Genomic DNA, 16,802 nt, shown 5'->3' on the forward strand with positions numbered 1-16,802 from the left:
TAATTTACCTTGATCATCTTTTCCGCGTTACAGTCGCAGACGATTTTGTTCCCAGCTATGGACAATTTCGGCCCCGTCGTGCCGAATCTATTCGACAGCACGTATGTGTGTATCTGAAATAGAAATAATTATGTATGTGAAATAGGGATGTTATGGATATGTAGTTTCGGTTATGGATACAGTTACGGATATAGGAATATTATTATACCGGTTTTGGTTACGGATATTTTTTTATTTCGGATATCCGATAGTTTCGGTTACGGTTACAGATATCCATAACATCCCTGATGTGAAACTAAGTCAAAAATTTCACGCATAAAGCATTAAACATGGTATGGATATTTGATTTTGAATCAAGGAAAAACGAGAGTTTTATATTGCTTTTTGAAAAGGACAAAGTTTTTCTATGACTTCAAAAATTCAGCCGCTGGTAGAACCTAGTTCCTTGTAAAACACTATCTGCTACCAAGATAGTCACTCTCAATGAATACTGAGCCTTACGCTACAAATAATGACGTCATTGTGGACGGCGAACAGCTGGCGCGGGTGCTGCGATATTGAGCCTTACCCTACAGACATAAGGTCGCTTACCGTCTTGAGCTTGTTGTGGCCGATGGAGAAGAGCATGAAGTTGTCTATGAACTTGGTGCCCTCGAGCGCGATGATGTTGCTGACGTCATTGTAGTTAAACAGCTGACGCAAGCAATATTGAGCCTTACACTACAGACATAAGGTCGCTTACCGTCTTGAGCTTGTTGTGGCCGATGGAGAAGAGCATGAAGTTGTCTATGAACTTGGTGCCCTCGAGCGCGATGATGTTGCTGACGTCATTGTAGTTAAACAGCTGACGCAGGTGATATTGAGCCTTACGCTACAGACATAAAGTCGCTTACCGTCTTGAGCTTGTTGTGGCCGATGGAGAAGAGCATGAAGTTGTCTATGAACTTGGTGCCCTCGAGCGCGATGATGTTGCTGACGTCATTGTAGTTAAACAGCTGACGCAGGCGATATTGAGCCTTACGCTACAGACATAAGGTCACTTACAGTCTTGAGCTTGTTGTGGCCGATGGAGAAGAGCATGAAGTTGTCTATGAACTTGGTGCCCTCGAGCGCGATGATGTTGCTGACGTCATTATAGTCGGCGAACAACTGGCGTAGGTGCTCGTAGGTCGGGTCGTCGCCCACTGCTTGTAGCGACGTTATCTGGAGAATTATAAACATAAATAAATTGATATCCTCGCATAATGGTTCATCAGAGGGCTAAGTGCGGATAATAGCACAATTTAGTCCTGAACTAAGCAAAGTTTGTATTGTAGGGCGCCATCTAGTCCCAAAAAAATACTTAATTAAAGTTTGTAATATGCAACGGATATCATCATTCATAGTCTCCACAGCAAGACGTCATTCTCTAATTTTTTAAGGCAAATGTAGGTTTTGGCATTTACTCCCCAAACTGGCCAGATGGTTTAGGAAGGCCTGATGATTAAACATTTCTCCAATAGTTGCCTCTTTGGACATTTAAGGGAAAAGTGAGTGAGGTCCGATTCTGCCGGATTCAATGGGGTTCAATACAGCAGTCTACATAGTCACTGACGTGACTACAGTTCATGGTTTTATGTACCTATATGTTTTTAAATACTGGTGCCAAAGATTTTATTGTTTCTTTCACTAAAAACATTTTTTCTTAGACGTGTCAAAGCTGAGCCACTTACATTGTTATAAGACACATTAAGCTTCACAGTATTGGGCGGCAGATTGGTGGGCATCTCGGTGAGGTGTCGCTGCGAGCAGTCCACGGCCACCAGGTTGGTGACCTCGTCGCCCATGAGCTCCAGGCGCTCGAACACGCAGCTGCAGTTGCTCTCGGCTGGCTTTGTAGTCTAGGTGTATGACTTCAGACCCAGAGGTCTCGGACTCGAATCCCAGTGGGGCCTAAATTTTCTGCTCAGTCTGGTTGGTGGTAGCGTAGGGCTGTTCTAAACCCATGTGGCTAGCTACCATCATCTTACCTAAGTCTGTTCCAGGAGAGAGATTCCGGGTGAAGCTCGCTTTCACCTTTTTTTATGTGACAGGACCTTCAGTCTGATCATCACTTTTTATCAGGTGTGATGTAAGCGAAGAGCTTCATCGTTGTGGGTAAAAAAAGTTGCTTTCGACCGGCTTATTCTCACGGCAGTTAGGCTGAGTTGCACTTTGTTTACTTTAACTAAAGCCTGGTCCCAAGCTACCCATCCTTATCGCTCGCGCGTAATTATATTGCTGTCGCGACTGTGCGAAGCGCGCCCGCAGTGAGTGTGCGAGCGCGACAGCAACATAATTACGTGCGAGCGATAAGGATGGGTAGCTTGGGGTCATTGGACGGGATTCTACGTGCTCACGGACCAGGCTTTACAACAGTTTTTGTATGGAGTTTCGACAGATTTTTTATAGTCAAAGGGAGATGGTGCAACACCCTTAGTCTACTGCTGGACTCACATTGTTATAAGACACGTTGAGTTTCACAGTATTGGGCGGTAGATTCGTGGGCATCTCGGTGAGGTGTCGCTGCGAGCAGTCCACGGCCACCAGGTTGGTGACCTCGTCGCCCATGAGCTCCAGGCGCTCGAACACGCAACTACAGTTGCTCTCTGCTGGCTTGATCTTGCGGCAGTTCGCGTTCAGCTGTTGATTCAAGATATAATGTTCTTTATTAGCCACTACTCAACAATTTGATGGATTCCGGCCATGGCGACTACTAACTGACTTGGCGGCGCTGGTGCGCCTGAAGATGGCTAATTCGACAATATCAATGAGGGCTATCGTTTTAGCGCTCACCAGTTGGCGCCACTGCAGAGTAAAGTCCTGTCACTTGCTAGTAGCGAAGACAGTGGCGCCGACTGATGAGCGCTAAAGTGGTAGGAGGTCGCATTTGCACTTATCAAGATGGCGCCACTGTAGATTAAGGTCCTGTCAATCGCCAGGGGTGCCAACTGTTAAGTATAAAAACGATAGCCCTCATTGCGACGAGCGAGTGATAGAACCTGTAGGCCTAGTGCACGCCTTGATAAGAGTCATTAAATCGAATTTACGAGATAAATAATCCCATCCATTTTGACGTGTAAAATCATCGATATGATATTATCACGGCGCGCATCCTAGCCCGCCTGGTGATTGCAAATAGTTCTCCTAACAATCACCAGTTGGCGCCACCGTCTTAGCCACAAGCAAGTGACAGGACCACTTCGCCAGTGGCGACAACTGGTCCGCAAAGAGGGTTTTCGCGATTGAAAAATCCGCCAGATGGCAATACGTAGACGGGAGGTCCAAATGCTGCATGATTGGTGGATTTTGACATGACATTGACAGATATGTCAAAATCCACCAATCATTAAATAAACCCTTATTTCGTTGCGGATCAAAAATTTAATATTTTTTTCCCTGGAATAAACTGTTAATGAAGCTGGCACGCTATGATGTAGCTTTTCTTGAGAGGGAAAAGTTGCAGCGCAGTGGGAATGAGGAGTATGTGTTGTACCTTAACGGTTTGTTGTAACTATTTTCAAATGCGTCTCAAAATACAACACTAGGTAGTCATCAGCCTATACCTCTTTCTGTATCTTGAGGTGGTCGATCTGCACGACCTGCACGTCCTTGAACCAGTTGAACTGCAGGTCGAGCGCGCAGAAGGTCTGGTTGTAGTGCAGGAACGTCACCAGCGAGCTGTTGTTGGCGTCCATAGCGCGCTGGAAGTGCTTGCATGGGAGGTAGTTGTTGCCTGGAAAGGAAGATATGACAGATATTAGCATCACAGAAAGAATTTTAAGTGGCTTTTATAGTGGTTAAAACGAGTGAGGGAATGTTAAAGGTTACTACTTTTTATAAAAGGGTGTGAACAAACATAAAAATGCCCCTCTTATTACTGTAACATTTGTCTCCGGCGGGATTCTACCCGCAATCATAGCAGTCCAGTAAGCATATCGACGACTATTTTTGATTCGGAGAATATGTTTTGCGCATCGACACCACTGCCAAGGGGCAGGGTGTTGTGTGACTCTCCTAGCACTGCTCCAGTCTGAAAAGGATGGGGTATACCCACTAAAACCTCCGCGATATTTTGTCAGAGCCCGTGCCGTGGCCGTCAGTGGTGAAGATACGAATATCCGGCATAAGTCTTGGACTTCTTCAACACCTAGCAGCCTAGTTACCTGATAGATCCACGGAGATCTTCTTGTGCAGCCCCAGATGAGGAGATTCACGTGATAGGTACAGGGAAGAAGAGTAACGAATTTGTAGGGAGTAAAAGAGAGTGGCGAGGTCGACTGAAAATGCTCAAGGCAGCCGCAGTTCTGCGCATATCCCGTGATTCAGCCAAATAATCGTAAGCTTGGTATGGCCATGGGAAGGTGAAAGGAATGTCCTATCATACTAGCATCTACATCAAGCGGGATTCGATTCCGCGATGGCGACAGTCCAGGTATTGGACCAGCGCGGCTGGCCATCAGATGTTCGAACGTATGCCATTTACCTGACAGGCTGCCCGCATTCTAACTCTTCCTCCGACGAGAAGAGTCTTAGAAGCAAGACTTTAAAGCCCGGTCTGTGAGCACGTAGAATTTTGTCCAATGACCGCAAGCTACCCATCCTTATCGCTCGCGCGTAATTATATTGCTGTCGCGACTGTGCGACGGGCGCCCGCAGTGAGTGTGCGAGTGCGATAGCAACATAATTACGCGCGAGCGATAAGGATGGGTAACTTGGGGTCATTGGACAAAATTCTACGTGCTCGTAGATCAGACTATAGCTGGTCTTGCAGAACCTGGAGCTTACCTGACAGGTCCACGGATATCTTCTTGTTGCTGTGCACGAGGCTGAGCGGGAACTCGGTGAGGTCGTTGGCGGAGGCGTCGAGCACGGTCAGGTTGTAGAGGTAGGCGAAGGGCCGCTGCAGCGACGGCAGCTTGGCCGTCGTCAGGTTGTTGCTGGAGATGTTCAGGCACGAGGGCTCGGGGAACTGATAGTCCTGTCATACTGCAGGCGGCTGCAGGAGTTTGCTCACAGGTGTCTTAAGAGAAGAGGTGCCTATTTGAGCTGTCCAGCGTCATAGTATGTCACCTGTTTTGTGATTTGTAGCCACAGATGGCGAGAGACACGTCACGTCATAATAGGAACTCGAGTCATAGGAAAACGGAGGAAGAGTAAAGAATCCAGAGTCAATAAATGCGGCGCGGTGGAATGCAAACTGCCAATAGCAGCCGCAGTCCTGGGCATATATCCCTGATTGACCTGGTATAACCGTTACGTCGGTTTTGTCATAGGAAGGTGAGGGAATGTCCTATCATACTAGCATCTATATCAGGCGGGATTCGATGTCGCTACTGGAACAGTCCAGTCTGTAGTGGACCAGCCCCGCTGACCATCAGGTTTTTGAACCTGTGGCATTTACCTGACGGCTCATGCCTTCATCCCCTGCCTCCAGCAAGAACAATCTCGGAGGCAAGACGCTCGCTGGTGCCGCAGTACCACCAGACTCTCACTTGAAGCTCACCTGACAGATCCACGGATATCTTCTTGTTGCTGTGCACGAGGCTGAGCGGGAACTCGGTGAGGTCGTTGGCGGAGGCGTCGAGCACGGTCAGGTTGTAGAGGTAGGCGAAGGGCCGCTGCAGCGACGGCAGCTTGGCCGTCGTCAGGTTGTTGCTGGAGATGTTTAGGCACGAGGGCTTGGGGAACTTGATAGTCCTATCATACTTGAGGCGTTACGCAAATTTACCTGTTATCTGTTTAGTGATGTGCAGCCACAGATGACGAGAGACCGTCACGTCATAATAGGAACTCGAGTCATAGGGACATTGTTGTTATTATAAAACTTTATTGCACAATAAAATAGTACAAAAGGTGGACTTAATGCTATTTGAGCATTCTCAGCCAGTCGACCCCTGGGTTATGCTGAAAGCTGTGAGTGCGAAGGTAGAGGTAGAAGGAGAGGTGGACATGAAAGAAGAGTAAAAGAATCTGAAGAGTCAAGAAGTGTAACGCGGTGGAGTGCAATCTGCTAATGACAGCCGCAGTTCTGGACATATGTCCCCTGATTCGACCAGGAATGTCCTATCATACTAGCATCTACATCAGGCGCGATTCAATGCCGCCACTGGAACAGTCCAGTAGTGGACCAGCCCCGCTGACCATCAGATTTTTGTACCTGTAGCATTTACCTGACGGCTCATGCCTACATCCTCTGCTTCCAGCAAGAACAACCTCGGAGGCAAGACGCTTGCTGATGCCGCAGTACCACCAGTCCCTCACGCGGAGCTCACCTGACAGATCCACGGATATCTTCTTGTTGCTGTGCACGAGGCTGAGCGGGAACTCGGTGAGGTCGTTGGCGGAGGCGTCGAGCACGGTCAGGTTGTAGAGGTAGGCGAAGGGCCGCTGCAGCGACGGCAGCTTGGCCGTCGTCAGGTTGTTGCTGGAGATGTTTAGGCAGGCTATCGGCGAGTGCTTGGGGAACTGGCCTGAAAACGCATCAATATCATCATCGTCAGACTTTAGAAGACTCTGAGCTGTTTGCATCCTGCGACTTCCCAAGTGCAATCATTCGGAATAAGTTTAATCAACACATTTACAAACAACACCTAGCAAATAAAAGCTTAGTCCTTCGTGACCGATGTTTTCTCAAATTCTGAATTGATTCACACGTAAGTAAGTAGCTACGTATTTTGTACTTGTAATTTGGGTTTTATTTTCAGACATTGTAGGCTTCAATGAACACGATGAAATGAGTAATTTCAGTCGGATCTAAAGGTAAAGGTAAAATAAGCCAAAATAGACGAACGGGGGTGGCGTAACCCAGTTTCTGGGTTCCAGCTAGCAAGTCAGATTTTTAGGCAGGGTTCCCACGCTCCGACGCTTAAACGAAACATTAAGTATGTATAGGGACATCAGATTTGCAAGGTGGGTGCATTTGCCGTCTTCTAACCCTCTCTCTGATACCTCAATGAGTTATTGTAACTCACCGCTGATCTTGCCGATGTCTCCGTCGGTGAGCGCCATGGAGGCCAGGCGTCGGAACACAGCTTGTGACAGGTCGAGCTCATCGATGCTTGCATTCAGAACGTGCAGGTACGTCGTGTTCTGTGTTACTGGAAGATAACAACATTATTTTGCTTTAGTTGTGTCAAAGACAAATTTATAAATCTGGAGAAAATAGTTATTAGAAAAATATCTTGAGCTTTCTATGTTGTACTATAAATAAATATTAATTAATTAAGTTTTTATCATTAGTAATTTTTAAATTTTAGTTTTTAAGTAATTTTAAGTTAATGTATTATTAATTAATAATTTTAGAACGGCGAATGCTAAGTTACAAGCAGTGGCTGATTTAAATAAAAAGGCGGGAGATCGTGATCAAGAGCATTCCTATGAGGGTAGCTGTGTACTGTACAGTAGTGTACAGCAGTGGGCTTTGTATTGTACATTGCATTGCCTGAAATTATGATGATGATATTTTCACTATCTTTGTATTTAGCGATGTAAACATTGTGAAATTCGTGTTACGTAAATACAGGTTATTACCAGCAAATATAGTAAATTAAGTACCTACCTACATCTATTTTATTTATCTAAACACATTACAGTCATATTAGCAAAATGAGATGACCAATAACATAGTTATTGAGATCATCAGTAACTAGTCCAAGGCAGCAGGCCAGCCGAATCAGCGATAAATACGTGATATACCTAAGTATTATTTATTTACACGCGTTGGTGCTAGAGGTGGGCGCCGATATAAAATTGGCCGGCGGCGGCGCGCCGACTTTTTGACTTCGGCGGCGGCGGCGTCGGCGGCGTGACCTTGTTTGACCTTTATACATTAGGTTTTTTTTTATCTACTTTTTTAGTATCTGTCGTCAAGACTAATCAGGTGATTTGCAGTTGGTTGGGGTTTGACACGGTAGAGCCACTGGATCAGTGGTTTACCTTAGTAAATTAGCTCTCTTGATCATAGATACTTCGATATTTGGATAGCGGGTTTGGCTGAGATCAGATTCTCGTGTATTTCCTAAAGGCGAGCGTACCAATTTGCTGATAAAAGTACCCTTAACATGTATTTTTGAGCTCTTTGGAGGTACATAGTTCAGATCTGTGCGCCACTTGGTAAGCCAAGCATTAGTGGCATTTAGCTGACTTTGTAACAGTCTAGTCACTTTAAGATCACAGTTACATTTGAGGAAGGCCGCAGCTTTCTGGTATCTGGGCTACTTTACTGGTAAATGTTGTAGAGTACCGGACCATGTACAGAGTCCTGGGGTACTCCAGCTCTGCAGCTAAAAAGAGAAGATTTTGTCACGGAGTTTGATTTAAAACTGTCTGTCACTGAGATAAGACTCCATCAGCAGGTAGTAGAAGTGTGCTGGAAGGTACTTTTTAATTTCATAGAGTAGTCCTTTATGCTAAACCCAGTTGAAGCTGCAGCGAAAGCTACCGTACAGGATTATTTCTTTTCCAAACATTGTACTGATTATGGTTGGTATGGTTTCTGCCAAAATTTTTAGTCGGGTATAATAATATTACATGGGTCATACTTAGGCAAGGGAATAAACGAGCAAGAATGATCCTTTCCCATAATTTTAACAATACAAATACAGAATAATTGAGTGATAGGAGGGATATGAGAATTCGTTAGGCGACTTGCCAGCCTTATGGATCATTTCCAAAGTTAAGTCTTGCGAGGTTCTCACTCAGTGTATCATTGTCAAGACCATGGAGTTCATGGTGATCAGAACAAATGCAGGTGCTTTACGAGGCTCTATTTTGGGTATTTCTTTAGCTTAGCCATCTCTCTTAGCGTTCATTTGTTCGTTTTAGCCGAAAGACGTCCACTTCACAATGACTGGTCCTGCGCCGCTCGCATCCAGGCATCTCACGCGACCTTCACCAAATCATCGGTCCATCTAGTGGGAAGCCTGCCCACGCCACGTCTTCCGGTTCGTGGTCGCCACTCGAGTACTTTCCTGCCCCAGCGGCCATCAGCTCTACGAGCTATGTGCCCCGCCCACTGCCACTTGATTTTAGCGATTCTGCGGTACTTTATTGCCTTCCAGAGGTTGTGGTTCCCTTTGCATTTGCATTCCGAGACATATTTGCCAATCTCTGTGTGAGTGATTCGCTTAAATTATAATCCAATAAGTAGTGTGGGTTGTCTGCCAGACGAAAACGGCGATTTTTTTCTTGACAGCAAGAGGGAACGGCGCCTCTCGCGATCAATTATTAAGTTATTCAATCAGTTTATTAGTATATCAACGACATATAGTTCGCTTTGTGCACCAATACCAGTGGCCGTAACGTGCTCCCGAGTACGTTATGGCCTCATACTGAGCAGATACCAATTTGGTTCAACAATTTTATTATTTTTGCTTTATATTGTCAATGTGTATCATTTAGTACCAAATAAATATTTTTCTTTCTTTCAATTTATATTGCCAGTTCTTCTGCGTTCGAAACACAAATCCAGAAAGTACAGTATAGGAGAGGAATAAATTGCAAATAGTTGGTCAAATCTCAGTATCGGCGCGCCGACAGCTGGTCGTCGGCGGCGGCGGCGTGAAAAAATTCGCGGCGGCGGCGGCGCGCCGGCGTGGCGCCCACCTCTAGTTGGTGCATAAAACTAAGTAGGTAACTTTACTCTAAAACCATTTCTAAAACACTTTGAGAGATATTTAGAAATACAAGCGAAGACCAACTATTTAATATTTATTAAATATTAGCTACCTAAAGATGAAACTTAAAATAGTTTCTCAAATCATGATATAAATACCCAGTCAGGCCATTATTTTAGTTATAGGAAAGTTATAAACTTTAGGATTGCCATTATAAAATAAAATAAAAACAAGAAATAAACAAAGATAAAAGAACCACGACAGAAATATCACTTACTTGCGTCGCCTGCGCAGCGGGGACAGAAACAATTCGCATATTAATGGAGTTGTTACAAACTTACAATGTTATTGTGTTTATTGTTATTACTATGCAAAAGGGTTACAACAATTTGAATAACATGGAACAAAATAAATAAGTTAAGACAATAATAGACTAAGAGCTAGTAAATAAGTTGGGAGCAAGCGATGACAAACTATCACCTTTTAAAAAATAACGTAGGTCTAGCCACGTCTGGCGTTCACTTGCTTTTAGTCTACTTGATAGTGTCAATAAATCGAAGTAATAAAACGGCAGATAGTGTTTTTCTGATAAATCAGAGACCATCTCGAAAGAAAGCAAAGAATCATTTTCTCGAGTGAAAATCTCGTAAAGTAGAAATGGCTGATTCCAATAAGAATTGTTGCAGGACCCTGGTGGAGGGCACTCGTCGCGCGGCATGTTGAAGCACTTGCCTAGCACTTATAATAATACTCTTACTTCTTGCTTAAGTTGAAGAAAAGTAGACTTACTGGAGTCGTTGAGACCGTCTCTAAGCCATGCGCTGTCCAGGTCACAGCAGAAGACGGACACGTCGCCAACTTTCTTGCAAGACCCTGGGGGTGGACACTCGTCGCGTGGCATGTGGAAGCACTTGCCTAGCACTTACAATAGGAGCTCCTCAAGTTAAACTACATGTAGACTTACTGGAGTCGCTGAGCGCGTCTTTCAATCTCGCGCTGTCCAGGTCACAGCAGAAGACGGACACGTCGCCGACCTTCTTGCAGGAGCCTGGAGGTGGGCACTCGTCGCGCGGCATGTGGAAGCATTTGCCTAGCACTTACAATAGGAACTCCTCAAGTTCAACTACATGTAGACTTACTGGAGTCGCTGAGGGCATCTTTAAGCCGCGCGCTGTCCAGATCACAGCAGAAGACGGAGACGTCGCCGACCTTCTTGCAGGAGCCTGGGGGTGGACACTCGTCGCGCGGCATGTGGAAGCATTTGCCTAGCTTCAGGTAGCGCTGGTGAGCGGGTTCGGGCCGCTGCGTTGATGCCATAGGCGGTTGCTGACGATTGCACAGAGAAAATACGAATTAGCTTTACGTAGGTACTTACTACTAATAACATTGGTAAATTCGTCCAAGCATTGGACGCTTTGGTTTTCCTACGGATCTCCTCATTTCTGATTGGACCACGTAGGGAAACTCCGTTTAAGCATAGCAAGCTGACAGACTCCATCATCCTTTGGGTTATCCTAAGGGACCAAGTCTCCGTTTCTTACGTCATCACTGACAACACACATTGGTCAAGGACTTTAGGCTTGAAACACTGCAGTATTTTTGACGAGATGTCGCGTGGGTTCTGACTGGGTAGATCGACGGTCTAATGAAAGTCACGGGAAGCATCTGGACGCGATCAGCGCAGGACCAGTAATTGTGGAAATCCTCAGCCGCGGTGGGAACGTCAGCAGCGGAAAGGTGTGCTCGCAAAGACAACGTAGTTTTTATTAAACAAACTAGCACAAAGATTATTCCAATGGCATAACTTAACATTATTTTCGTATTTATAAAATAGGTAATCCATTACCTCCCTCGGCGCGGGCTGCTCCAGGTCATCCACCCTCATCTCGATGGTCGGCAGATGCAGCAGCAGGTACACAACGAGGGCCCATAGTGCGCTCTACGACAAAACAAGAATACCTTTAACAATAACTCATGATCTTAAAGCAGTACCTATGTAGTTGCGTTCAAAGCATTAAAGACGATTCTCATACAGTTTTCACTGGGATAGGAGAATATTATTGTAGTATCTAGGGTTATTAATCATGAATATCGCGAGGGAAGGGGTGCTCTCTCTGCACACAAGTCTCTGTCTATCCCACCTATATCTTTATTATTTTATTACTTTACTATTAATTTAGATTTGTAATAACTACCTAGTAGCAGTTATTATAATAACTACTTAGGCAGTTCGATTTTTTCAAGTTATTTATAATTTTCAAATTAGTTTGAGATGCGACTCTTAACGCTAAAAAATTAAATAACTACCTAGTAGCAATTATGATGTTAATGCTATAAATACTTTGACGATTCAAAGATTTAATACGTGGGTAGATTAGTAGCCTAGATTACATTTTAGTGTCTTTTAACGGTGCTACTATTGCAAGTAATTTTAAGCTACCTACATAGTCGGCGAGCCACAAATTAAATTCACCTTAACGACGTGCTTAATCAAACAGGTCATTATTAAATCATCACTAATTATACAAAAAACGTGTTCTTAGAAACCATGTAAGTAAGTATTGCATTTATGACGTCATCTTGTTCAACGCCGCTTTCTTTTCAAATAGAAAACTACCTCCGAAAGTCAATTTACATGTTTTCTCAATTAGGCTATCACATACACAATTTTCTTTGGTAACTGTGTGAAAAGACTGTTGGATACTTGTATTTTGGTGGGTAGGTGGGTTTTAAAACGACCAACGCAAACATTGCCAGAGTAAAAAAATATCTATGCTTTGTTCAAAACTTTTTGATGATGTTTTATAAATTACATATTGAGGGAGGGAGAGCAGCGACGAATTAAAGATTGCGAATTGAAAAAAGAAATCTGTGGTTGGGGGTAGGTAGATACGTACAAATACTGAAGTTTTATTCACTAAACAGATTTATTACGAATACGAATCCAATGGATATGTGATTCCTCACGCAATAAAATTCACACAAACATACTTTATACAGGGTGCAACCGGCTGCTCGGAAAATATTTTGCAGTGTACTCCGGCTTTCTTTCAGTACCCGCCCTAGTGACTTACTTAAAGATTAAAATTTTAACGAGAGTTTAATGAAAATACAATTAAATTACTTTACTAAGTTATCCGAAAAAAAGGTGATATTTTAAGAGACGTCATTGATCCTCAAAAAAATAAACGTGCCAAATATTGGACATACATTTTAGCAAGGAATATCACTGGTTTTCCTAAACAAGTACATACCTACATTCATTCAATGATAAACTCTGTTTTTTGCTAACACCCTGTATTAGAAGCGGACCACCGCGAGAGCTTTAACCGCGCTATTTCAGGCGCCAACAGGTGGAACCGAAAACACACAGATGAGTGATTTGTTGCCATGCAATCATACAAGACAAGATACACTCAACATCAAATAAACCGCACCTTCCGCGACGCAAACTTTAAAGATTTTCTTCTGACACAATCATGGTGCCCCAACAATATTGGTGTATTTGAAAGCCCAATAAATATCCTTAAAGAAAAACACATTTAATTTCTTAACAAATTATTAACATATACCATAAATGTGACTTGAAAAAAGACCTCACTTTGGGCTCACCTCTGGGATCAATAAGACCAAATTTTATGGTTATAAAACCAAATAATGATCACACGTTTTCTATTTAACAGATGGATAGCGATTAATCCCAACTTAACAGTTTTATAGCCATAAAAGTTGGCTCAAGCGTAACTACATATTTTTTGAAGAAGTGACTCTGGATCCTTCTAAAGACACATTTTTGGGGTAAAAACCTTTCCTTTAATGAAATGAAGTTTAGAACTAGGCTTTTAAAATGGTGCCAATATTGGTGGGAAGTGGGGATGCATACGTTTGAAAGTGCTTGTCGCGGGAGGTGCGATTTATTTGATGTCGAGTGTAGATAGCAAGCAAGTGTAATATACGAATAGATCTTCGTGGGGAACACTTAGGAAAGCCTATAAAGCAAGATAATAAAAAACCCGGCGTGTAATGTGAAAAATATTGCTTATTTATATTAACTTAGATGTAATATTAATTTTATCAATGAGATTAGGCCAAGGATGGCGAAACTTTATGTATCACCTGCCACTTTTCTAAAATAATGCTTCATGTAGTCATAGGCGTGCCAGAAAATAACACCTAATGCTATCATCAATGAAAGGTATCGTACAAGTGGCGCCACTGGCGAGTGATACGACCTTTACAGTGGCACTAATTAATAAGGAAATATACAACAGCCCTTAACCAAAACACATTATTTACTATATTTTATAGTGAATTTTATGATTGGTGGCGTGCCCTTAATAATGTGGCGCGTGCCATTGGTTCGCCATCCCTGGATTAGGCTATAAATATTAGCTATGTTTAATATTTTAAACTATTATGTTGCATTTTTTACTATAAAATTATCTCTTCAGTCTGCCCGCGACCATGACTCGTGCAACCGAGCCGAAACGTCGGGAGGGTAAATATTATTTACCGTTAAAATAGATATTGTTGCAATAAATCCCGTGAAGTGATAATTTTAGCTATGTTTATTTTTGACTCAGAGATTCTAGGAACTAGTTAGGTTCACATGTTGAAAAGGACCCCCACACACGGGATGTTAACCAAGAGAAGATTGTCTAGTAAAAAGTCGCCGCAAGATATAACACTGTAATGAATGTTACCAATACTGACATCTGCCATTCAGGCACAAATTATAGGCGGTCTTATTGCTAGGAAGCGATCTCTACTGGTAGACTCTCTCTGAGAGGTAAGTACAGACAACTGGATGTCTCAGAAAGAGTACAGAGGTATAACTGAAGGAACATTAGTTCTAGGAGATACGATGATTTGTGGATACAAAGTTTAACACCCACAACACAAGAATTAAAATGTTAATTACAGGAAAACGAAGTTAATGCCACATAACATACACATGTAGTGTGCAGATAGATACCTATTGCTTTACCCGGTTTACATAATTATTATGAGATTGCAACACCACACGTGTGCGGCATGCGGTCTGCGTGGTGTCTCAGGGTTGCCAGTGTAAAAACTTTAAAAATAAATCTTTTTAACTAAACTTAAATAATTTTTAACTTAAGGTTTTTTTAGGCGAAAAATACCAATCATAGGAAGCTTTAAACTTTGTATTTGACTTTATATGGCTCCCTAAAATTACTAAATACCTACTTAGTGGCTAGAATAATATTTTTCACCTCCGCGGATTTAAGTCTGTCGCAGAAAGGCTGTTGCACGCGCCGCTATGGCGATCGTTTTTAATTTTATTTTATTGTTAGGAAAACAAACAGCATTCTTTAACACACATAGAGTTACCAATTAAACTTCACATTTGCCATAATACTAATAAACACATTACCACTCCTTTGCGTCGCGCAGTCGGGTAAAAAATAACTGACATACATACATTATTTGCAATGAAGACTGTTCCCGTGTATTTATCGCTACATTAATACATTTCAGGCACCCAGCCAGTGGGTGTAACGGTTGTAAATTAACTATATTTATAGCTGAATATTACGATGCTATCGGCTGAAATATGATTATTTGTCGATGGGTAATGATCGGTACATCAGACAGCGCCCATCAACCACGGTTCAGTCACGCATTTTGACCTTCAGCGGCCATGTATCTCGGCGCAGTAATGACTCCATAGAGCGTCTCGTAGTGCAGGGAAAAGTTGAGGGCACCAGACCACGTGGTAGATCACCAATGAGATGGACGGACCAGATCAAGGCCGCAATTAAGTGTTCGGTTAGCGAAAGTACCGGGATAGCTGCAGTCCGCGAGGAATGGCGCCCTATTACGAGGAACATCATTCATCGTGATTCACAATGATGACCACGACCACTCTGACAAGAGTGTACCGACTGAGAAGAAGAAGAATGATCGGTAGAAAATGTACTTCAATGGTGTAATCTCCCATGATGTTAGCTTCATATCGCAACATTCTTAACATTCGTCATAGAGTGGCTGTTTTTTGCAGAACTAATAAATATTAAAGTATTTGACCGCAATCGCAACTGATGTTAAGTGAGATGTAGTCTAGGATGGTACATACCTGCCTAGTAAATGCCTGTTCAGTATTTTATAGCCTATTAGTATAGTAATTAGAGTATTTATTATAGGCCACTTTTCCAATAGGAATTGTCCAAAATGCAATAGGTAAGTATGATATTGTCTACCGGCATTGGGATTACACCCGGAAGGCATTTAAAAAAGTGTTGATTTAAAAGTAATAAGGAGAGCGCCGGGCAGTAACTACCAAACCTCGTACATACATAGATAGATAGAACAAAAACACAAGTTCAAAAAAGACTTCCAAAACTCGTGACTAAAATAACTCCAAATAGGTTTCCCAGACGTGTGTGTTTAAGAGCGGCCGCGACCGGACCTCGGCCAATTATCTAATATCCCGCTTCCTCCAAGAATTGAACCCAAGGACTGACGTGTCGGTCAGCCTCACGCTACTACGCTTGGACAATGCTTTTGACTCTGGATGTCCATTCTCAGCCGTTTCTCGAGTTATGCTTAGCAAAAGAAAGTAAAGTACTCTTAAGTACAGTGCATGCAATACGAGAACAAACATCGACTACGAAACGATGCTTAAGTAAGTGCATAACAAATAGAATCGCATTCAATCGTACCTAATATTTTTTTTTTGCGAATAGAGCTGTGGGTCGAGTTCCGCCTTATGCAGCTCGACTTTTTCAAGTTGTTTATTCAAAATTTAGAATAGCATTTGATGAATTTTGGTAGAGTTTGATCACCGAGGTGATGAACCAAAAGGAATAAGTTAATCTTTATTCCTCTCTAAGTAGTTAAGATAGGGAGAATTAAGGTATATCCCATCAAACAGCAAGTAAGAGAAATGAACATAGCTTGTGTAAGTTTATATTACGTTTCGAAAAGGAAACGAAACTTCTAAAATAAAACATCAGAAGACATGTAGTTTTAATTTACAACATTTACATTTCAATATCATTTCTAGACCATTTGTTGAGATATCTTTACAGCATCATATAACAGATAAATATCTGCTAACCATATAGAAACCATTCATAGAGCAAATGAGTAAGTACATAATAGTTGTAAGCTTTGATAAGATCGCTATAAATAGGGCCCGAT

At 42.7% G+C, this 16,802-nt stretch overlaps 1 protein-coding gene across 1 annotated transcript in view; it reads right to left on the reverse strand.

Annotated features, from left to right (window-relative positions):
- Positions 1-16,802, reverse strand: part of LOC135075473 (protein halfway) — a 32,518-nt gene that overhangs the window by 1,482 nt on the left and 14,234 nt on the right. Inside the window, exons 2-12 of the mRNA XM_063969912.1 lie at positions 11,482-11,574; positions 10,775-10,961; positions 6,993-7,118; positions 6,163-6,491; positions 5,514-5,726; positions 4,807-4,999; positions 3,585-3,754; positions 2,476-2,661; positions 1,713-1,880; positions 1,045-1,203; positions 9-113 (exon numbers count right to left, since the gene is read on the reverse strand). Coding sequence (XP_063825982.1) covers positions 9-113; positions 1,045-1,203; positions 1,713-1,880; positions 2,476-2,661; positions 3,585-3,754; positions 4,807-4,999; positions 5,514-5,726; positions 6,163-6,491; positions 6,993-7,118; positions 10,775-10,961; positions 11,482-11,574 — 1,929 coding nt within the window. The remainder of the gene's footprint in view (positions 1-8; positions 114-1,044; positions 1,204-1,712; positions 1,881-2,475; positions 2,662-3,584; positions 3,755-4,806; positions 5,000-5,513; positions 5,727-6,162; positions 6,492-6,992; positions 7,119-10,774; positions 10,962-11,481; positions 11,575-16,802) is intronic.

The sequence above is a fragment of the Ostrinia nubilalis genome, chromosome 10 (genome assembly GCF_963855985.1).
Source record: "Ostrinia nubilalis chromosome 10, ilOstNubi1.1, whole genome shotgun sequence".
Classification (NCBI taxonomy): domain Eukaryota; kingdom Metazoa; phylum Arthropoda; class Insecta; order Lepidoptera; family Crambidae; genus Ostrinia; species Ostrinia nubilalis.